The sequence below is a fragment of the Populus alba genome, chromosome 1, assembly GCF_005239225.2.
Source record: "Populus alba chromosome 1, ASM523922v2, whole genome shotgun sequence".
Taxonomy (NCBI): Eukaryota; Viridiplantae; Streptophyta; class Magnoliopsida; order Malpighiales; family Salicaceae; genus Populus; species Populus alba.
The window spans coordinates 11,973,356-11,997,997 of record NC_133284.1 but is presented as its reverse complement, the minus strand read 5'-3'; the positions used below and the strand labels follow the sequence as shown (position 1 = coordinate 11,997,997).

General features: G+C 31.2%; 2 protein-coding genes across 2 annotated transcripts; one reads left to right on the top strand and one right to left on the bottom strand.

The window, feature by feature from the left end:
* Window positions 1-14,067: 14,067 nt before the first annotated feature.
* LOC118038682 (uncharacterized) lies at window positions 14,068-15,108 on the bottom strand. Its single transcript, XM_035045105.1, has 2 exons — window positions 14,882-15,108; window positions 14,068-14,746 (listed from the first exon to the last, which is right to left on the bottom strand). Exons 1-2 carry the CDS (start codon window positions 15,106-15,108, stop codon window positions 14,068-14,070), a joined length of 906 nt encoding a protein of 301 aa, XP_034900996.1.
* A 4,687-nt stretch (window positions 15,109-19,795) lies between these two features.
* LOC118038609 (uncharacterized) lies at window positions 19,796-22,420 on the top strand. Its single transcript, XM_035045015.2, has 4 exons — window positions 19,796-19,929; window positions 20,713-20,864; window positions 20,993-21,286; window positions 21,618-22,420. Exons 2-4 carry the CDS (start codon window positions 20,724-20,726, stop codon window positions 22,257-22,259), a joined length of 1,077 nt encoding a protein of 358 aa, XP_034900906.1. The 5' UTR covers window positions 19,796-19,929; window positions 20,713-20,723; the 3' UTR covers window positions 22,260-22,420.
* The last annotated feature ends 2,222 nt before the right edge of the window (window positions 22,421-24,642 follow it).

Genomic DNA, 24,642 nt, shown 5'->3' with positions numbered 1-24,642 from the left:
AATGTGTCGTAATGATAGAAGAACCCAGCAAAACTAGTTAAAAGCTGTTCATTTCTAGGTGGATTCTCGCGATTTTATTATTGAAGTCTAAACTATAAAGAAATAAATAGTTTTTTTTATATTTTTTTCAAGAAGAAATATATAGCATTAAGTACAACCTTAATTACGCAATATATATCATTAAATATAATATACTAGCAGTACTAGGTGTTCCTTGGTATTTGTGAGAGAAGGAGTTGGCAGCAAAGCATGGGTTTACAATATGTGCATGGTTTTTGACTTGTGTTCATAACTTCATATACAATAAAACAAAGATGCCATTCATTTGTCAACAGTCAACACCGCCATGTTTAGCTAACAAGTTTATAAAATGAAATCCCCCTCCATCGTCGCAATATTCCATGCTTTGATGACTAGCCAGTAGATTCATGGGATAGCTAGTGGGAGTCATTTTCACATGTATATTATTTCTTCCTACTGCTAGTTGTTCTTGGCATTAAATGTCAGACCTATCTGGTAAAAGTTAACCAAATTCTTTGTATACAATTCCTTGAATATTGCTCTCAAGATTTCAATCAAAAAAATCAATCTTATCATCAAACAAACTTTTTAAAAGAAAATGTACTGTGTGATTGAAATATTATTCTTAATTTCTTATATTTTTTTTTTGTTTTTTTATCTTGGTCCATGTAATCTACTTTTCTTTAAATTGAAATATCAAAGGATTTCATTCCTATCCACCAAAATTGATATGACAATAGAATGGGTCCAAGTACTAAAATAACTAGTCAAATTTAAGCATTCATAATAATTCTTCACACTTTATTAAAAAAAATTATATATTCTTACACCGAAATTCTATTACAAGAAGAACTTTCAACTAAATTATGTGTAAGAAGATACGTGTAAATAGTGAATCATAGGTCATCCCAACACACACACACACACACACACATGTGGAAAATGGCTTGGTTCTTAATAGCTTGAACATGCATGTAATACAATACAAAACCACCGACGATATATATATATATAAACCACCGACGATGTATACACACATGGTATCTTAATAGAAACTTACTCGATCGACTAGCCATTAACGCGGTTGCTAGAGAGAAGAATTCCGGGAGGGAAATGTAGAAAATATTAAAATATTAATGTTGTCATCTTCCACTGCGTCTGGCAACTAGGGTAAAGGAGTCACATATTAGGTAGACAAAATATTTATCCACCGACATATGTTTGCTAATTTATGACTTTATTCTTTGCTTTGTCAGCGCCATGCATCCATATTATATGCTTTTCTTTATCTTTTGCCCACTCTAGAGAATCTGGAAAGAAGCCGCTAATCAATGTGATACCATCGATTTCTGTACACAGTAAGTTGTGATTCTGAGTTTTTCCGACTTTTGTATTCTAACAATGGCAGCCTGTTAGATTCTAACACTGATTGATACGTCGTCCATAGTACTACTATATATTCTACAATTATTAACCTACTACGATGACAATTAACTAGCTAGGTCAACTCGCCGACAATTAAAACCGGCATCTCTTTTAAAAGGAAACTATATTTCTCCTTAATTTTGAATCCAATCAAGTCACAATTAAAATTTAATTGACAACCCATTATAATTTTTATACTTGAAATAAAATATTAAATATACTATTTAGAATACTTATAATAATAAATTGAATTAACAATCTTAATTATTTTACCTTTAAATCATTTCATTTATTATAAAATAAAATTTTTGACAGTTATATAAATAAGTTTGTGATTAGTTCTTAACTTCAATTCCTTAATAATATATTATATATCATCCCATTTTTTCCCCAAATCTTTCATACTTAACTTCAATTCCTTAATAACATATTATCATCCCACCTTTTTTCTCAAATCATTCAAAGCATAACTTTTTCAAATATCTAAAAAATATTCCAATAAGATTAAAATGAGGATGGTCTAAAATTTATTTAACTGCTTCAAAAAAATTTGATCCCTCCCATTCTAATTTTTTTATTGTTTCAATTATCTCAATCGACTTTCAAATTTAATGTTTTGTCTTTATAATAACTTGTGCAATATTTATTACACTAGTTATTTTTAAAATTTTTGAAGAACAATCACTTGTAGATGATAATGTAACAGGTTAACACAGAAGTAAACACAAACAAGCAAGGGGCGAGAGAGAGAGAGAGAGAGAGAACTCGAAATGTCTTTTTCTTGTGCATGTGAGATGATGAGATATGAATCCAAAAACATGTTGTCCCAAAACTGAAAAAGCAATACGTGTTTTATTATAAATGTCAGCTGATACACACACACACACACACACACACACACACACACACACACACACACACACACACACACCAAGATTTTTCATCTTAGCATTCCTTCAAATATGCAAAATTCTAATTCATGAATACAGCACTTGGTGCATGGAATATATTATCAAACTACAAAAGCCTTCACCAAAAAGAAAAGAAGGTAAATGAAATGTGCAGCTTCATAGTTCACAGTCTTGATTTACTCCATCCTATAACTGTGATGGGTCTCTAAGAGATGAAACATTACTTTCTTCACCTCCAATGCCTTTTAATTACAAGTGCACTTTTCCACTAGCTGGTTGAGATCAAAGGCATGATACTGACTACATCCATGTGTTAAGGCTTTTGCCCTTAACAAATTGTTGATAAAGAAGAATTTGAAGAGAGAATAGAGAGAAAAAGAAGAATAGCATATTAAGAAAGAACAGAGGAAGATAATGATTCTTTTCGTGTTTTACATTTCCATTCCCTACCTTTTATTTTTGTCTCTCTACCTTAATTTCAAGCTTAACCTCATCTAATTAGAACTAAAAGGGTTTAGTTGAAAGGAAAATAAAAATTAGAGGACAAAAAGAAAAACTTCTGGCAAAAAAATGAAAAAAAAAAAAAAAAAAAAAACAGATGGAGCATGCAGCATCAATGTTCATATGATCAGTGATACCAACTTCACTTCATCTATTTTAGTTGTTTTAGTAGCATTAATTGTAGGGTAGAGTGTCACAGAAGAAAAAAAAAAAAGAAGAAGCAATCACCATCTAGAATTTTGTGGTCTTTTGGATTTTCAAAACATTTCGAACACTAGGATTGATTTTTTGGCTTTTTTGTGGTCCTTTGGATTTGGATATGTCTTCACATAATATTGGATGCAAAGAATGATGCAAATACAAGACTCCCACAAACCAATAATTAGTGATTTATCCAGCCAGAATTTGCTTCTAGAAAAAAGCCAGAGCTAGCTAGGATAATTTCTTTTTTGGACTCAATCAATAAACCAATAATTAGTGATTTATCCAAATTATACCAAGTTAATTCAAATTATTATCACTCGAATATTTTTTTTTTTTTATGTTGAAAGAAATTTAACCCGTCCTCCTGAAGCGTCTCATGTAGCACATATTTAGTGACTCTTCTATATATTATTTGTTGACTGGATGTGAGATGGATATCAAATATGTTGAATTATTCATAGGAGATGATGATTCCACCCACATCAACATTTTTTAAAGATCAAATAGCATATAGTATAATGTGTTAATTAATACTCTTTTTTATGTAGCTTCGTAAGAAAAAAATATGTGGTTTAAAAAACTATAAACTCAACATCATATCCTTACGAGAGTTTGTGATGAATCATCCTTGCAAGTTTCAAATAGCTGGTGTTATGAAATAAAAATTATCATCGAAAGCAACATGAACAGTGCAATAGTACAGGACGGCTTTGAAAGGAAATAAAAAAGAAAGACCGCTTTTCATAGTACAGTACAGTGCCCATCATTAATAGCCTGTCTTGGGCCTCTTGGCACATGCTTGTAGGACACAAAAAAAAGAAAAAAAAAAAGATGATAGAATGCAATGGGGTAGCTTGTATGTCAAGAATCGGGGTATCTTGCAAAATGCAAATACTCGAGCTACGACTCTTTATCCTTTTAAATTAAAAAATATTATGTTATTTTTTTAAATTAAAAATGTTTTTTTTTATTTTTTATTAAAAAGAATACTTTTTTTTATATAATATATATATATATTAAAAGACTTTAAATTTTATATTAAAAAATATTTTTTTCCTTTGAATATAAATTATATATATATTAAAAAACTTTAAATTTCATATTAAAAAAATAAAATATCCTTCTAATATTTATATAATAAACTTTAAAAAAAATTAATAAATTACTAAAATATAATATATAAAAAAATCTCTAATTATGAGGAAAAAAAAACATTAATTTTAAAAAAAAAGAATCTCTAATATATTTTTGTCAGGTCATTCGAGTTATAAATCATTCATGTTTTGCTGAATTTTTTACTTAATGTGGTTTTTTTATCTTATCTAAACTAGTCTAACTATAAAATTAACCTATCAGATGTGATAAAATTTAATAACTTCGAGTACTATTTATTATAAACACGAGACAGAATTGGTTGCAGGTAGTTGGAATTAGAAAAGCAAAGCCTGTTCCTATCGAAGGTGTCGGCAACAACGAAAGTACTATAAACCAATGCATACACGTATCTTATTTCTTCAAAACGACATTAATGGTGTTTTTCTCAGCAAAAGCGACCACCTTGACAACTCAAACTTTGATCCTGACATCCAACCAAAACTCTTGTATAGTTTTGAGATGTATCCACTTCTCCAGCTACTAAACCAGTCATGCTACATTGTCCGCCGCCACGTTCAACGTATATATAAATACATAGACTCCTTTTTTTTTTTAGTTTAATGCGGGTGTCCGGGCCAGTTTGCGCGTACCTCGAGTTATCCCACGGGTCTTGAAATTAACGACCATGTAAGCTTTCAGTAGTCATCATATGAGCAACTTAGGGCTCGAACCTGATCAAACTACAAAGAGAGCAAACATCTCGGTCCCAAGCTCTTACCACTAGGCACCAATTGAAAAAAAAAAAAAAATAAAGAGTGAGATTTTTCACAGCTCATATTGAGTATATATATATACCTCGACAGATGCATATCATCTTTATCCACGTTACTGCTGCAACAAAAGAAACTGAGTGGTCTTTTTAAGAACACTTTGCTCATCTAAGAGCTCGTATTAATTTGTCTTCTAGCTAGCTCTTTACTTGGCCATGAAGATAGCAACCATGAAAGCTAGTTTGCACCTTATTTTAAGTGCACTTGTTGAAAAGATTTGCACTAGAGAGTCCCTCGCTCGGGCTTGCAAAAGATCCTACATAGTCACGACTTATATATATGAGTGAACATCATCTTTAATAAAAATTTAGATTGGTGAGTTGTGAGTTCATTAGATTGATGAGTTCTGAGTTCTGAGTTCATTATACTGATGAGTTATGAGTTCATTCTTATATATATATACAAGTCATCCACTTTTTCTTATTCATATGTTTTCACAACTCATAAGCAGGGAGAATAAAGAAACTATTTCTATAGGTGTTGTTACAAATACTACTCTAGCATGTAGCGTTGGATAAAACAAAATTATCACCTCAAGGTTCAATTGAAAAACGTATATAGAATAGTATTCTGTTTAAATGATAATTTCATCTAAAAAATCTATCTTTAGCAAATACTATTAGTGGACCCAGGCTCGTCGTGGGCTGCATTTTTTCATAAAAAAATAATGCTCAGAGGTGCTGTAAATGTATTTCAAAAAATAAAGAAAAATTTGCCACTCATGTCAGATTTAATTGGGACAAGGAAGTTTAAGTTGGTTTTATTTTAACTAGACAATAAAAAAAAATCAATGAGAACAAATAGATCAAATTAAAAAAAAATGAATCATAATAACTTGGAAAAAAATAATTTTTTTTTTCAAAAGTTGACAAAGTTGTAGCTCAATTCTTAGCTTATATTTAATCTTTGAATGGAGGATAAAATTGAAATTAATTTAACAAAAAAGATAAAAAAAAAAAACAAAAAAAGAATGAGAATTAAAATAAAAATAAAAAATACAAATAAATTATGATTGAAGGGTTAATTTGAAAATTAAGAAAAATCAATTTAACAAAAGGCCTAAAAAAATAAAAAGAATGGGGAATAGTCTATGACAAATAATATATGACACCTTGGGATTGAATGATGAAATTAAAAATAGATAAAACTTAAAAAAATAGCCAATAATAAAAATTAAAAATTAAAAGAATAAGGACTAAAGAAACAAAGAAGACCAAGCTGTAATTTTCAAAGGAGAAGAGATAAAAAAAAAAAAAAAATTCCCACTAGTAACAAACTGCCTCACATTGCCTACACGTCGCACCAATAGAAAAAGAATATAGTGACACTTCCAACGACATGGTAAAAAAAGGATTTTGGCAGCTAAAAAGGGTTGTACACGCTCTTCTCAAAAGGTACAAGTGTCTTCCACACGATAGTGCGTGATATGCAAAAGAGCTAACAGATTTATTATTATTATTATTTATTTTATATGTATTTTATATATTTTTATTAATGATAATTGCAGAGTATAATCATGAAAAACATGAAGCCATGAGGGAGATGGCCTCAGGGAATTAAGGAAGTACCAAGGATGAGAAATTAATAAAGGAAAAGGAAAATAATAAAGAGGTGTGGATCAGAGAAAATTGACCCATACGTACGTAGAGAATTACGTATCATGTCAACCCTAGTAATCTTTCAATTTATTTGTCTGTAAAGATCCATTTAGACAGGCAGAACACAAAAGGGGGATGTAAGAATCTCAAACTTTTTGTAAGAAAAAGGAGAAATGCATTACAAAAGGTTGCTTGACGACGTTAACCTAGCTAATCATCTGCAATCATAGCTTGGATAGAAACTTATGAAAGCAGTTAAGCATTAATTAATGTCTTAAGTTATTGCTCTAACTATTATGCTCATAATAATTTAAGGAAACGTGCTCCACAAACCAAGCACCTAGCGAGTTATATTCAATACTATTTTTCTCTTTATGTAAAAGCAGTGATGTAATTTTCCCTCTTTATAAGCTTCTTCTTCAATTAATCATGCAGCAACCACTTTCGGCCAGTTTCCTCGAGTACCTCTACATTTTTCTGAATTTTCCATTAAATCTAGCTAGGCCCTTTAACCTTTAATTGGCATTTGTCCCTTGCAAAAATAAAAACCTGCCACGCGCTTGTTTGGTGTTGTGTTTCAAATAATATTGAGAAAAGTTTATTTATTTTATTTAAAATTAATTTTTTATATATAATTTAGATTGTTTTGATATTAAAAATTATTTTTTTAAAATAAAAAAAATTATTTTGATGCATTTCTGAATGAAAAATACTTTAAAAACCAACCGTTATTACACTTCTAAATATACCTTAAAAGTTTATTGTTATTGTAGTTACCATGATAGTTAAAATAAATATATATAAAACTTGCTTTTGTGGTTTCCTATAGCTTTTGAAATTTTTGATACAGAACTACTCTAGACTCTATCCAGATATGGGTTCTTGGTTATTAATAGGATCGGTTTGGTCCCTAAAGGGTGTAGCGTGGTGGCAAAGAGCTTGAGATCTGTACAGCAGGTCTTGAGTTCGAGTCAGGGCGTGCATTTTTTGTAAGAGCCTGGAACAGCCGGGGTTTTACTTGTTTATCTGGGCCCACAAAGTGCGCTTTCCGGAGGGTGGGGTTTCCTCAAATCCAAAAAAAAAAAAAAAGGATCGGTTTGGTTTATTGGGAGGAAAAACTCAACACTTTTTTTTTTTTTTTTCTAGATCCTAATATCTAAAAGTTCACTAGACCCAACTAATTTGATTGAGACAGGACTGTTTATTAAGAGGTAGAGCTCTTCCAATAATGGTATATTTCATTCATAAGACTTAATTCAAAAACTTTATTTTTTAAAAAATAAATATCAAATTACTTGAACTCACTGGTTATGCTCGACACTGAAAAGCTATGAAGCTAATAAACCTTTTTTCTTTGGACTCAATCAACAAACCATATTGTTTATGAAAAAAATTGATACAGCCATGCAGCATAGTACGGTGTCTGGTGTGTGTAATGGATGGAAGATTAATTGTTTTGATTTTAATTAAAAATAAGCTATTCTTTAAAATATTATATATTTTGCTTTCAAAGAAAACATGTTTTCACGAAACATTACTTTTAAAACAAAAGTAAATAAAAGTTAAAACACAATAATAACAAACAACACCAAGTTTATTAAACTATAAATGTAAAGATTTTAAAAAAACATTGCATGTAAACGGAAGGGTGGATTGAGCTGGTGAGTTTAATAATTATTACAAATAATTTATTAATTTTGTCAACATCGTGGACAAGTAATTTCAGAACCGATGGACGGGATGGAGTAAGATTCTTCTTGCAAGGAAGAAGAACACTGAGTGGTCGGCACGACTGCCACGACATCACATCCCAGAAAGTAAATTACTACTTGTTATTTTACTAATATGATTTCGAGAATTCAAAATCCACCTTATAAAAAAAATAAGTTTAAAAAACTCTTGAGCTCTTTCAAGACAAAATAATGCAAGGAAAAAAAAGCTCATTAATTAATTAATTAATTAATAAAACCCATCATGTAATGACAGAATCTCAAAGAGAGATTGAATGACATCACATGATCTAGGGAGGGTTGGCCTGTCGACGCTGAAGTCAACACGTTATTTGAGAGACGCGTTATGCTAAGAAAGTGATTAGGCACTTTTGTTTTTAACGTTTTTTTTTTTTAAAACATTGAAATATTTTTTTTAAATTAATATTTTTTTAATATTTTTCAATTATTTTAATGCATTATATTAAAAATAATTTGTAAAAAATAAAAAATATTATTTTAATAATTTTTTAAATAAAAAATATTTTAAAAAACAATAAAAGAACATTATTAATAGACGTCCCTGGACTTTGATTTGTGGAGTAGATAAATAGATGGAACATGGCACCAACAATCCCCACATGTCATGAGCACTTCCATGTGAAAGAACCCTAACAATTTATGAAATGGCAGCTTCTTGTTGACTTGTGCCATGGTTCGTTCAAAAGGAAGGTGAGAAGGAACTTGCCGATGCATAATACATCTCACGTTACTCCTGTAATATGCAAGGATGAATGGTGGCACGAAAATAGCAAGGCAGCCGGATAAAAATAACAAAGTTAAACTTTTAATAGTAAAACAATTTAAAATTTAAATAATATGAACCAAATATAATATAAAAAAGAAAATGAAAGAAAATAATTAGAATTAAATTAAAAAACAAAATAAATTAAGAAAATGATAAGAAACATAATTGGAAAAAATGAGGAACAAATTTGAATAAAAAAATGAAATAAAATATTGAGGGGAAAAATAAATAAAAAAGTAAATCAAGAAAATGATAAGAAAATAGAAGTCAAAAGAGCAAGGACCAAAATTAAATTTAAAAAAATGCAATAAAATGATAGGGGAGAAAATTGAAAAACAAATATCAAGAAAAGTATATAAAACACATAAAAAGAGCTATAGGAAGTAGAAGGGTCAAATTGGATATAAAAATAAAATAAAATAAAATAAAATAATCAAGGATGAAATTGAAAAAAAGCTAAAATTCAAAGACCATAAAAAACAATAATTGGTAATTAAAAAAATAAAGACAAAAATTGATTACATTACAAACTGGAGGGCACAATTGTTTTTTAAAAGAGCTGACCTAAATTTCAAGAGCATGGGAGAGGAAAGAGAAAAAAACAATTATAGTGCAATCGGATTTTCACTGTTAACACGCACCACATTGCTGGAAAAGGATGTTTGGCCACTCTCAATGCCACCACATATAAAAAATTTTGATAACCGTACAATCTCGCATGCACCATCTAAATAGCAAAGGGTTGTCACGTGCTGACACACACATTACACATTTAAACAATCTTTTTTATCATATTTAATTACTTAAAATTATCAAACAACTGCCTTATTCAAGAAATACAAAACAATCACAATGAAAAGATTAAAACTCCCTTGAAACCAGCCTTATTTTTTCTTAATTCAAGGGTAACTGTGTAATTTAATTGTTAAAAAAATAAAAAAGATAAAAGAAGCCCTCTATGCATGTTTTTTTTTCTCCCTCCCAATGATATGACCTTAACTTTATTATGTACTTAAAAGAAAAAAAATAAAGACGAGCCAATAACCGAAAGCTTAATATATATTTGGTTTCAAGGGAAAAATAGGTACCTTCCGATGAGGTACAGACTGAAAATATACAAGGAAAGATGCATGATTTCACATGTGGGTCCTATCACATTTTATTTAATGGACTAGCTTTTCTTATAATTAGACATCACCTAAGAGCCTAATCTTGACAAAATTCAAATGGATCGCAATAAGAACTGACTAGATCAGAGGCCTCTTAAATGCACGAACCAGCTCGTCATGGCATCATATATACCATGAGCTGTTCCCCTAAAACTGCCTGGCTTCGACTTGATTTCATCTTGTTACATGTATACCTACATTATTTTGTTTCCCTTTCAACTATTTTATTCCTCTGCGATCCTCCAATATTGATCTGTCTAAGATTGCTTCTTGTCTAATTTTATATCTCCTTTTCCCTTTACACATCCCAGACTGTCTTCTCCTTTGTCAATTGCTCTTTCTATCGTGGGGCATGCAATGCTAGTTCAATTTCATAAAGCTGCATCCTTTACTTGCAGGGTGGGATAATAATATACGCGCTTGCACGACAGCCTTGGCCAGATTGTGCATCCATGGCTGTCGGTTTGGCAAATTGGAGAAGAGAATTAGGCAGGTATTTGGTGTTTTAAAGGAGTGGGAAAACGAGTGGACTGAAGAGGGCCTCGGCCCCCTCAGAATCGAAAAGCCCATAAGAGCAATCGAAATCTGGATGACAAAGCCCGTCTCCATAAGCAACAAAATACAAAAACAAAAATCTGTGAAGAAAAAAGAAAACAAGACCACGTACGTACACATGACTTGATGCCTGTAGTATCCAGGCAATTGTATGGATATGATTTTAATTCCACACACACACGTGTTAAGAAATTGCTTCTCATTCAATCGACACCCATGTCCCTTTTGAAATTAAAAAAAAAATCCAATAAAATATATATATATATTTGCTGTTATGATAAATACTTTCTCTCAACTACAGGAAATTAATGAACAGAAGGATCATAAGATTGCAGCAGACAGGAACAAAAAGGTGGTGGTGAGTAACAAATAACAAAGCTAGACAACTTGTGTCTTCTATTTTATACAAGAATGGGAATATAATTATATGGATGTATTGAATACTTGCTAACATATTAGAGACCAGAAAGTAGGAAAACGCGAGCAAAATGATAATCTTTTCTACAAGAAAAGAAAAGAAGAGAAAACACCCGACAGAAACGATACAATTTTGTAGTTTGAACTTGAAAGTCCAACCGCACCACAAATTTTGATGCTAATCAGTGGTCGGTGCCGATTTTCAAACCACCGCAGTTCCATGTCCCCGTCGATGCTAAACTCTGTTCTCCTTCTATTCGCAACAACCATGGTTTTGTATCTTTTCTCATTCGTCCTTAGTTCCACGTCATTGGTCCAGTGCCTATCCTGACCATCCATTTGTTAGAGGACTCAAATACATAAAATATCGTGTGACAATACTTTTTTTTTTTTTTTTTGGATTAGAGAAAATCTTATCTTCTAAAAATCGTATTTTGTTGGGCCAGTGAGTGAGAAATCCTGATTGTTCCAGGCTTTTACAAGAGATATATGCCCTAACTCGAACTCGAGACCTACTATTTAAATTTCAAGCTCTTTGCCATCACGCTATGCCTCTTCAAAACACATGTGACAATACCGCGCGCTAGCACTTGTTAAAGAATTCACTTTCACACATTCACTTTCAACACAAACATTTCTTAAATATTAGATAATTCACGTTAAATATTTTGAATACAAGTATAGATTATATGTTCATATTCAAAATAAACAAAAAACTATGGTTTTGCTTTGCAACTCGCCCTGAAAGATGTAACATGGTTAAATTTTAGATTTGTTCTATAAAAAATCACTGGTTTGAGTTTCACAAATCTCAGGGTTACTGAAAATTTATATAGTCGTTAACTTTAGAATGCCTAGGATTAGTAGAAGTACTCGTAAGTTGACTCAGACACCCATGTTAATAATATATATATATATATATATATATATATATATATATATATATATATATATATATATATATATATATTTCACTTTGCAACTAGCTACCAAATTTTAAATAAAACATGTCTATATATGTTGATATATAATCTCAAAAGACTGGGTCTAAAGTGTCAATCTATAACCCCAAAGATCATATCTAAAGTATCAATACATAACCCTTCAAAAATGAGTTGAAAACATTTTATTTCATAATCCAATCAATCCACGAGTGATATTTTAGTTCTTATGCAAAACATATTTGCAATCATAATAAAACACTTTCATGAATACCTAATATCCTTTTCAAATCATTTTGAGATTATATTCATAAAATGCGCGCGCGCGCGCGCACACACACACACACATATATATATATATATATATATATATAACAAAACATAAAAGATTGGTAAAACATTATGTACATTGCATTGTTTATTGAAATAGTGTAATGATATATTTGATTTTTAAAAAAAAACTAACAAAGCTTGCAGCTAGAATCATCTTTTTCAATGGATCTATTAGGCATTACAAGATTGATTGGAGATAAATTGATCCACATACTCTTTTTTCGCACAATAAAAAAACTTTGTAGCTCTTAAAAGCAAAAACAAAAAAAAATGTATAACCTTAATCTAGGGTTTTTTTTTTCTTTTCAATATTTTTCGCACAGTGAAATTATTTTAGCACCCTTAAAAGCAAAGAAAAACTATTGAACTTGCATAGAGGGACTTATTTCTCTTTTTATTTTTTTAACAGTGAGATCATGGAATTGCCATTACAAAAATATATAAGGCTGGTTTCATGGACATTTTAGTTTTTTCATTACGTTTTATTTATTTATTTATTGTAATTTTAAGGTTCACTCAAGGGTTGTTTGATAATTTTTTAAAAAATTATTAACGCACTAGTGTATGATGGACCTCATACCCTTTAGGCGATACATTTAGGGTTTTGTCTGGTTATCAAAATCCACTGTCCATGAAGGCAGGGGCAAAAACTAGGATTATTTGTTAGGGGGCCAAAAAATATAATATATATTTTAAATTTATTATATATAAAAAAGTAAAAATAAAATAAAAACTACTTGATTTAGTTTTATTTAAAGAACGTATTACAAAATATATAATAATCTTTGTACCTATTAAATATAAACATACAAAATATATAAGAAGCATTAACTAAAACGAAACATTATTTATGTTTAATAAACTTTGAAATAAAATAATAAATAATAATTCTTACATATTTATTTTAATTGTGCTCGTCGTTCTTTCATCGAATAGAAATCATCGATTATCATATCAATTGGGAATCTTTTAGCAATTTCTTTTTCTATATAGATAATCAAATAATTTGCAAGAAAATAATCCTCCATCCGATTGCGAAGTCTTGTTTTAACAATCTTCATTGCTGAGAAAGCTCGTTCAGTAATTCCTGTCGAAACAGGAAGAGTCAAGATAAGCCGAATCAACCTGTCAATGAGTGGATAAATTGTTGATTTTTCTGTTTCAACCAATCCTTGACATAAATCTGCAATCGATGACATATTCTTTAACTTTGGATGATTGGGTACATCAAGCTCATAATGTTGCAACTGAAATCTCAAATGAATTTTTTCTTGGTCAGAAAAATCTTCAGGATAGAACTTGTCAACAAGTAAACATATATCTTCAACATTGAATAATTTATAGCTATTTCTAGGATCTAAAGTTGTGCTCAATTTAAGAAGCTCGATCGCCTGCTCATTGAATCTGTTATTTAGCTCTTGTAATTGTTGATCAATGATAGCTGTAAATATATCAACTCGGTAGTGATGCTCAACTGTTACTGATTTTGTTTTACGACGAGATCGTCCCACACTAGAAAAACAAGTATCCATATCAGGAACTTCAATGTCTTAATGCTTACAAAATGATGTCACTTCTTCTAAAAGAGTTTCCCAACCATCGTCTCTTAACTTCTGAATTAAAGTCTTTGTGCTAGTCACCAAATGCATAGCATTTAAAATGTCTTGAGATTTTTGTTGCAATGCTTGACAAAGCACATCAGTAATTCTCATAACATTCTTCATTATATGTAAGAAGAATGCAAAATCAAATGACATTAGCGACTTAAATGAAAAGGCCGCATCACCACATTGAGAATAAGTAGATCCATCTAAAGCAATGTTTTCAAGAACCAAGCAAGTTGCCCCATACATTTTTATCAAACTACAAATTGATTTGAAATACGAACTCCATCTGCTATCTCCAGGTCGTTGCAAACCACCTACTTGATTAACTCCTTTACCTGTTTCAATCTCACCAATATCAACTAGATGCTCAATTGTAGCTGCTTGAAAAGCCCGTAACTCATCATTACGTTTGCAAGAAGCACTAACAATGTTAATAATAAAGATCAAATTCTGAAAGAAAGTGTGAACATCAGATATTTCTCTAGCTGCAGCAATAAGAGCCAATTGTAACTGATGAGCTAAGCAATGTACATAATATGCATAAGGGCAATCATTAATGAATAATGCTTGCAAACCATTCCACTCTCCACGCATATTACTGGCACAATCATATCCTTGACCCCTAATATTTTGAACATCAAGATTATGATGAGATAAAACAAAGGAAATCTCTTCCTTAAGAGTTGCAGCAGTTGTATTTTTGACTTGAACTATATCCAAAAATCGTTCTCGTATAAATCCACTTCTATCAACAAACCTAATAACAAGGGCCATTTGCTCTCTTCTAGATTCATCTCGAGCTTCATCAACAATTAAACAAAATCTTGCATCACCAATCTTATGACGAATTGAAGATTGAACATTTCTAGCAAAGACATGCAAAATTTCTTTTTGAATTTGATGTGAGGTGTATTTAGCATCTTGTGGAGCATTACCCAAAACAAGAGCACCTACTTGTTCATTGTATGATGCTAAAAGTTCCATCATTTCAAGAAAATTACCTCGGTTTTTTTTATTCTGGACGTTCATCATGCCCTCTAAAAGCACATACTTGAAATGTGAGCCAACGAACAATATCTATTGAAGCTTTAATACGCAATCGATTATTCTGAACTTCTTGAGTAGTTTGCCTCTTAACTACCTTTTCAATATGACATGACTGATTTTTTAAATTTTCCAAGCACCTGGTAGCAAATCTATGAGCTGAATTTGGACCTTTTCCCATATGAGTCAAAAAAGCACATCGTTCCCCATCATTAACTTTCTTCCAACAATTAAATCCTTTAACAGTAAATGTGTCTGATCCTGGCTTTTCAGATGACTTACTTGAAAATAGATAGCAAGGGAAACAAAATGCAGTATTTTTCTCTGAATATTCAAGCCATGGATAACTTTTGAACCAATGAGATTGAAATTGACGAGGATGTTTTTTACCAGTCAGCGGATATTCAGACATCAAAGGTTGATATGGCCCCAAATTAATGTATGCCCTTCTAATTTCATCTTGTTGATTAACCGGGTATTCCCAAATTTGAGGACGATTGCTTGGATCTCTAATTAGATGAGCAGTGTCGATTCTAGTTGGAGGCTGCTCATTAATCAATGCAGGTTCTTCATAAACTGAATCACATTGGGGTTGTTCACCCATAACTTCAACATTACACATTGGAGTTGGTTCACTAGGCTGTGAGTTATCAATATTTTTCCTCTTTTTCTCAAAAAAAGAATCAATTCTTCTTATTTTGTTCATGGTTCAACCTACAATCAAAACATCATAAATTTTTATTGTTTCCTATTTAAAAAATAAATACAAATAACGATGTGTTGAAGCAATAATCAGAACCAAAAATAAATTTTTACATGTAAACAACACTGACATATAAAAGTAAAATTAACATATTAAAAAAAGAAATTGATATATAAAAGCATATCTAACATTAAAAAATGGAATTACTACTTCCTAAATAAGAAAACTTACACTGAATCAAAGTTGGGTAGACGTTTTTCAAAGAACTCAATTTGGCTAAAGATCGTGTCTAATTATATGTTGGACCTGGTGATAGTAAGGTACATGTGAGAAAAAATTAATAATTTTGGTGGCTCTGCTAAAAACAAAACATAAAAAAATCCAAGCATAATCAAAACAAGTAAACCCATAAAATATATCCAATTAATTAGAAAAAACAATATTCACTATAACAAGAAATAAAAAATTGTAAAACTAGTAGATCTAAAATAGCAGAATTATATATATATATATATATATATATATATATATATATATCAAATTCTTAACAAACATTAAAAAAAAAATTACTAATTACCTTGATGAAGAATTAATTGGCAGCAGACAGCAGCTTTGCTTTAACTTTTGTGCTTCACTGCTTTGTATTATTAGGTTAGGGGCAGGCTTGCAGAGAAGAGAAGAAAAAGAGACACGATAGGAAAGGAATAAAATAAAGGCAGAGACGGAGATACAACACTAAAATCAAATATAACTAATAAAATAATAATTTAATATTAAAAAATTTATAATTTATTATATTAAAAAAAAAAGTTTTGCAGGGGCCTGGGCCCCTGCTGGCCTCCCCTTGGTTCCGCCACTGCATGAAGGTGTTGGGAGCGACTTGATGTCCTCTTTACCTTGGTGGAGCATGTGTTCATGACGACAGAGGTGAGGTTGGGCTCTAATGAATTTTTTTCTTTTCCTCTTTCTTTTCTCTCTTTGAGCCTATAAATTCACTTCAGCCCTTCCAAAAATTTATTGTGTCCTCCAATTTATATTTTTATCAATTTTGGCTTTTATTTTTAATTTTGATTACTATTTGCTTTATTTTTAATGCCTTTTTAAGTTTAATTTTTCTCCTATTTAATCCATAGGCATTTTATTTTATTTAATTATTTTTTTAATCCAATTTAGTCTTCATTTTTTTTTTGTTTTTTGTTGTGTGTGTTTTATCCTTTTCTTGATTTTTTTTTAATTTCATCCCTCATTATTTTATGTGATTTAATTTTTTTTAATCTGGTTTTTATTTTTTTATTGCTAACATTTTATTTTAGAATGAAAAAATCTATGATGCTCGGGCGTGCAGTCACCCTTCACTCTTTTAATAAAAATCCCTTTATGAATATCACATAAATGCCCTTCACTCTTTTAATAAAGAATTCTTTTATGAATATCACATAAATATGTCATTTACGGTATTAGAAACTAGACACTATAAGATTTCTATACACATATTATGTGTGCCACAAATTAATAGCACCAAATAAGTGCGACCCTCTGCATTAAGCACCTAAATCCAATAATTTTAACTTCGTTTACTTACTAATCCAGTCATTTCAGATCCTATAATAACTATTAAGGATTCTTAATCCAATTTTATATAATGATCTAATATTATCCATTACAATATTTAGATCTATTTCTATATATAAGTCTTCTTCAAAACTTTTTTTTATCCTAATATAACTTTTATGAAGAAAAATCCTAATTAATATATATATATATATAATATTATTTAATTAAAAGAAATACATATTGCTTATTTTAAATTCAAGAAAAGCAACAATGAAATTTCAATCCTTAATTAAGATTTGTACCTTATATCCTCCCACATGATTTCTTATTTGGTAAACAAACTATGTGCTTCTATCTTCTTCTTTTATAAGCATTTATGTGGATTCTACTACAAAATCCTTGTAATGAGCTTAGTTATACTCTAACATTATACTATTTGGATAAAGATATTAGATTTTGTGCAGAAAAATCCAATTAATCAAGATAATCCAATATCCCTAAAATAAGAAGAAAAAAGTTATAAAGTGGGTGCATGCCTCAGTTCTAGGCTTCTCTATTTGAAGAATGGTTGATTTTGTTTTTCCTTTATATATATATATATATATAGTAACTATCAATTTTTATTTAAAAGCTTATTCTCTGTCAATTAACTCTCTAATATATGTTCTTTTTCACACCAGGTGTAAAATAAAATTAATAAACTCAAGAGGGTAGAACCCTTTCAATTTTTTCACCACAACTCACCACCGACCCTTGCTAATAATAATGAGAGAATTTAAATTTTTTTAAAGGTATAATTTAACTGGCTAAATTTTAGGTTTATTTTTTAAAGATTTTTAATTCAAGTTCTACAAATCTCAGGGTCATTAGAAGTTTGCTTGATCATTAATTTCAGGACCTATAAGATTAGTCGAGGTGTACACAAATCAACTTAGACATCCTTGTTAATAAAAAATATAAAAAAATTTAATTTTAAAAACTCGTGAAATTAATTGAATTACATCTAAATTAATTCGTATATTTATATTAATAAAAAAATAGGAGGAATTTTATATATTATTATTTCCCATCACATATTTTATGTGATTAAATATGTATTGTACACAACAAAATCAAACAAATTTGGTTTAAAGAGACAAAAAAATAACACAATAAGCAGCCACGTGTCTCATTTTTCACCAATGGAAGGGGAACCATAAGACAAATTAATGACCACCCTATCATTACTGAAAATGGTCCAACTCTTTTTATTCATTTATTTGTCTTAAAACTAAAAGGCAAGTGCGTGCGTCTACTTAACACAATAAGGCTGTGTTTGGAAGACAGGACATGGAAGGTAGTTCGAATGAAAACTAATAAAAATAGAAAAGAGAGTTCGTATTCTCTCCTCACTTTTTTACAGGATAAACAAAGATTGGAAATTACTTTTTTATAAATAATCAGATATACTTTATAAATAGAATGTTAGAATTTTGTAAGATACCATATCATATCTTTTGACACTAAATATATAATTAAATTTATGAACAAAATAGATACAAGATATTTACTCTTCTTTTATACTATCTCTAAATTAACTAAATATTAATAAGGACATATTTACACCAATTCCAATAATCACTCATATTCTTGTTAAAAATAAAATAAAAATTTAATCTTTAAATTTTATAACTTATCTAAAATGGGTGTAAGGTTGCGTTAATATTTAGAGTGTTTATTTTCACGGTACTATAAGCAACCTGATTATTCGTTTGCACATGATTAGTCTTGATATGAAACCTAAATTAATAGACTTTTTACTCAAAACTTTAATGTTTAAGAAGATTTATTTTGGAGGGTTTTTTTCATTATTTCACTTGTAATTTTTAGTAAAACTAATGTAATATTTATCTTTATATATATAAGTAAAATATTTTTTTATATATCAAATATATTGTTATAATATTTTTTAATTAGTTTTAATATACTCAATTTCAAATGTACATGTTAACTCAATGTTTCTTTTATCTGAGCCATAAGTACAATCACAACTACAACTAACCACTAAACCAAATTAATGTTTATGATTTTTTTTAAAAATAATAATTGATTATAATTATTTTGACAAGAAAAAGAAATCTCCTTTTATTTTCATGTACATTACCGAATAATAAAAACTTAAGAAAATGATACAAGATATCCCTATTCATAAATGGGATATATATATATATATATATATATATATATATATATATATATATATATATATATAATGAAAGCCTTTCGAATTCTACCTTTTCCATTTCCTATCTCCCAAACAGAACTCTAATTTCCAACCACAAGTCCAGAACAAGAGTAACCCACGTGACAATTGACCTGCTAAGCCAGTCACTTACTGTTCATAGCCTATAAAACCTGCAAGACCCCGAATCGTTTTGTTGTGTAGGTGTCCGTGTTAACCACACGTCATTTCCAATTTTCTGTTTATTTCCGGCGGCAACCACGAGACGCATCAACTTCGTCTGGTACAAATTTCTCTCCTTTTTTAAATCCCACAAGACTTTTACCTCAGATTCGCTTCTTTATGCAATTATATTTCTGGCTATTATGTATCATGTTATAGAATTATGTCATTGCTGATTTTATTTTATTTTTGGCATTAATTTGTTGTGCTCTAAGTTACTGTATTTGTTGTAATCAAAATTTGAGATTGCGATGTGGTTAATAATGAGAGGTGGCGAGGTTTGGTTTTTGAGATTACATGGTTGATCATGGTGATTAGTTTGTTTATTTATCTTTTTGAGAAATTCTGATTGATTTGTGTATCAAGTGATGCTCTTTATGAATGGTGGGTTTTGAGTTTGTGTTGAGAATCCATGAAACTTTTATCAAGAAAGGATTGGGCTATTGTTAAATTTAGCTAAGTTATGGTTTTATTGTTCGCAAGATTTATGATCAAAGTAGCAATATGGTAATTTAATTCCATGTGATTTAATGAAGATAGAAACTTTGCAATATTTCTCATAAATATAGAGTGTTAGCCTTTTCTGTTACAATTGGGTGTGAGATATTTGTCATTTTCCATCTTTTAATTTTTTTTTGCCTGTCATGGTAGAGCGGATGTTGTTCATTTTACACTAAGTTTTTCGATTATTTGCTGCCATGGATGGGTAGAATACCATTTTTTAATTTCTGATTTCATGGAGAACAAGGGATTTTATTTATTTTGACGGTGATTGGAAATTTCATTTATTTTTCACCTTTTCTGTTAAGTTCTCAAGTGGGGTTTTTTTCTATATTGTTTCCAGAAAAGGAAGCAATGGATTTTTTGCTTGAGGGAACAAACGAGGACACATCTGAATGCCATTTTGATGACAAGGACATTCAGAGATGCCCATTTCTTAGGAACATCAACAAGCCAACCAGCTTTTCGTTCTCTCCTGTGAATTTCCTCAATCCTGTAAGTTGTTGACCTTTGAAATGAGCACCATCTTGCCTTTTGATCTGTGCAGTTTGTTAATGTTATTTTTCTGGTTGCAAAAGCTGGTTAAGTACCTTAAATTTGACCTCTTATCTCTGTTTCTTAAGGTACAAGGAGCTAAAGGTCCAATTTTTGAAGATGGTCCGAATTTTGGTATGGCGTTTAAGCTCTTTCATGGCAAGGATGGGGTTGTCCCACTCTTAAATCAGTCCAGCTTTCATGATAACACTTTGGAACCCGAGCCTGCACCTCACTTCAATCCCTTAGCTGCAAAAGCTGCCACCATCAGTCTGTCCGCATTTGGTCCTGGTGGACCTTTTGGCTTTGGTTCCTTCAATGATAAGTGGAAGAATCAGAAAAAGAAATCAGAATCAGCTAGCAAGAAAGAACCATCTTCTCAGGTAGATGAACACTCTTTACCTGAATGTAATTGATTTGGATGCAGGGAATCATTTTGAACTCAAATTTAAGAGAAAAATATGTTTCTTGTTCCTGTGGTATAGCAAACATATTTAATTCAGGTGAATGATCCAATCATGCCATCTTGAAACAAATATATTGAGGCAACAGATTTCAACAATGGTTTGTTTATGAAACTTGGTATATAAAATAGAAACGGATATCCTCTTGCTTGTGTGGAGTGAAATTGTTCTTTTTGACTCTTGAGTCACTTGTCCTGCAAATGACCAAAACCAGTCTTATTCACAATGTGTTTTGTTTTTAACTTTCCAGAAAGGAAACACATCAAAACATGAGGCAATGGGAAACGAATGGTTGGAAACAGGCAACTGCCCCATAGCTAAGTCCTATAGAGCTGTGAGCCGTGTACTCCCACTAGTAGCATCGACTCTTCAGCCACCCCCTAGCATGAAGCTTAGGTGTCCGCCTGCTATAGTTGCGGCAAGGGCTGCCCTAGCCCGGACTGCCCTTGTTAAAAACTTGAGACCGCAGCCACTACCTGCAAAGGTGCTTGTCATTGCTCTGTTGGGAATGGCCGTGAATGTACCGTTGGGCATGTGGAAGGAACACACAGAGAAGTTCTCTCTTCAATGGTTTGCAGCTGTGCATGCAGCTGTGCCCTTCATAGCCATGCTAAGGAAGTCCGTCTTGATGCCAAAAACTGCCATGGCACTGACCATTGGAGCTTCTATCCTAGGGCAGATTATCGGTTCTAGAGCTGAGAGGCACCGGTTGAAAACTGTGGCTAGCAAGGAAAGGTTGAAAGTAAAAACAGCTATTGCTGCTGCCGTTGACAGATACAGCCCAAGCCAGGTTAGTGGCAATGCTGGCAGTAATTGTGGTACAGAGATGTCATGGGACCCTCTTCTTATCAAGGCTAGTGGAAGCAAATCATCTACCAGTGTTTGTTTCTAACAACACAAACTGTGAGTGGAATGGAATAAAAAATACGGCAGCAGTATTCATGGCGAATAATGCCAAGATTTGGAGATTAAAACAGTCAGTGAAGCCTATAGCATGTAACATATGAACTGTTTATTTCTTGTGCTTTTTATGTAACACGAGTTGCAGCTCAATTACAAGGGCATCTCCAACGTAGGAGGCAAAAGAAAAGCCAATGGTAGAAGGACAGCTAAAATGACTTTTCTCTTTCAAAAATGCTATTCCCACATATCTCCATCAAAGTGGAAACAATAAAAAAAAAAAAAAAGGGAAGCCATGTGAAAAAAAATAAAGCCCTTAGAGAATATTCCCACATATCTCTTTCAAAAGTATATTTCTTTCTCGCTCTTCAATACAATTAATTCTTCAAATAATTTTTTTTTATTGGAGTATATAAAAAAAAAAAACTATATTTATACTACGCAAAATACCATGTTAACATTATGGGACTTCAAAATAGCATTTGAGATGCTCTAATCAAATGATTCTCAACCTTGTATGCCGAGAACTATTTCCTTCCTGAAATAAAATATCAGAATTCACCAACCTAAAGCAGGCGGCAGGAAATAAATCCTTCCAGCTTCAATCTGGTTGTAGAATTGGTCAGCCACTTGATTAAAGCAGGTTGCTCTGATTTCTCCACCATCACAATCAAGAAGATCAAAGGAGAAAACTTTGCCATCCCACGACTCACGAGTATTATTATAGTGGCTGAGTTCTCCTTTTGTCATCGCCCTGGCCTTAAGTGTCCACCTACCATGGTATGGATTCAATGCAGTAATTGGAACGATCCTAGGAGGAGCTTCATTCCTCGCAAATGATCCTCTGTTACTGTACGTCAGAGATGGTTGCTGATATGCTGACTGCGGGGGGGCAAGAATAACCGCCCATATTAGGCTGTGGAGTTTTTGATCTAGGGTTGCGGAGGCCTGCATTCTGTTTAGCATACAACACCCACTTGATGGAACTGATCCAGGTGATCCAGCAGCAGCTTCTACTTACAGATAAAATGGAGGAGAATTTGTCGGAGCAAACCTTCCTGAGCCATAATTTCTAGAAGAAGAAGTATCATGAGACTGATTTATCTCAGGGCTGTGTACAAATGCCACAGACATATTTTGATTTCCAACCATGCCACCATGAACTGAGCTGGTACCAAATGACTGAAGACTTGCATTGACTCTTCCTGGTTGATCACCTGACGATGATGAAGGCCCTGAAGTTTTTTGAGCCGATACAGGATTTCCAATTAGCTCACATCCTTCTGCTATCAGAGCCAATCCAAGAACAATAATAATCCTGAATTCAATGAACAAACAACACCACCACCAACAAGAACATATCATAGCACTAAAAAAGGAAGTACAGTTTAATTGCTCCAAAAACTACTGGTATTGTTAAGATTTCCACTTCAAGATGCGTGCGTAAGTCTATATTTTCCACATGGATTCCTGAGGCATATGCACCGGCACCCACACAAAAGCTTTCAAAAGAAAATGTTTTGTCAACACTACAGCGGATACTTAGCACTCAACGAGCAAGTTACATTAATAACAGAAACAAACCTATTATCAAATTACACAGACAATACCCAAAATCCCTAAAGTGACAATCTTTTTATTCAAATCCCACAATAAAACACATATCCTTTTCTCATTCTCCAAACAAGAATACAAAATATTCAAGAAAAAAAACTTATATGCGGCCTTGAACGGTAGTACAAGTGTACTGATTCAGCTGAACACTAGAACCAGTCCGCAAGTTCCCATCTTTAACCAAATGATTAATTTGAGTCCCAAGTCTAAGCCTCATGCCTACTAGGTTTTTTATTTGAAGGAGTCGTCAACTCTAATTTTCTTCTCAAATAGTCAGTTCATTTTAATTATATTTTTATCGGTTATTTAAATTATTTTTAAATTTATCAAAATTCCTAATATATATATTAAAAAAGACATTGGCATATCCGGAATATTTTTTAAAAACATCATCCTAGCAAAGTAAATGTGTGATAGATGTTTAAGAGAGTCTTTGGTATTTACTTCTTTTGTTTTGTCTTTGCATCGAAAGGTATTGACTTCTAAATATTTAATTTGACTGAAAAACGTTATTGTTTCGTTTTAAAATCTATTTTTGAAAAATACTTAACGTCTAATTTTGCCTTTATTCATCCAAAGTTTTTGAGATGCTTCGCAATCTACAATCATTATATTATTATTATTTTATACATTTGCTAAAAGAAAAAGGTTTTTCCATGTAGAAATAGTATATTTGTAAAATCTTTTATTTTTTTCTGTAGTAGGTATTGTATTTGTGACAAATCTATAATTTTTTGAATATTTTTTTACCAAAGTAAATT

Coding starts and splice junctions, on each gene's coding strand:
- LOC118038682 (XM_035045105.1), bottom strand. CDS start 15,108: ATGGAACTTTTAGCATCATACAATGAACAAGTAGGTGCTCTTGTTTTG. Junction 14,747..14,881: donor CAAATGGCCCTTGTTATTAG/GTTTGTTGATAG, acceptor TCAAAATATTAG/GGGTCAAGGATATGATTGTG.
- LOC118038609 (XM_035045015.2), top strand. CDS start 20,724: ATGGATTTTTTGCTTGAGGGAACAAACGAGGACACATCTGAATGCCAT. Junction 20,865..20,992: donor CTGTGAATTTCCTCAATCCT/GTAAGTTGTTGA, acceptor CTGTTTCTTAAG/GTACAAGGAGCTAAAGGTCC. Junction 21,287..21,617: donor AGAAAGAACCATCTTCTCAG/GTAGATGAACAC, acceptor TTAACTTTCCAG/AAAGGAAACACATCAAAACA.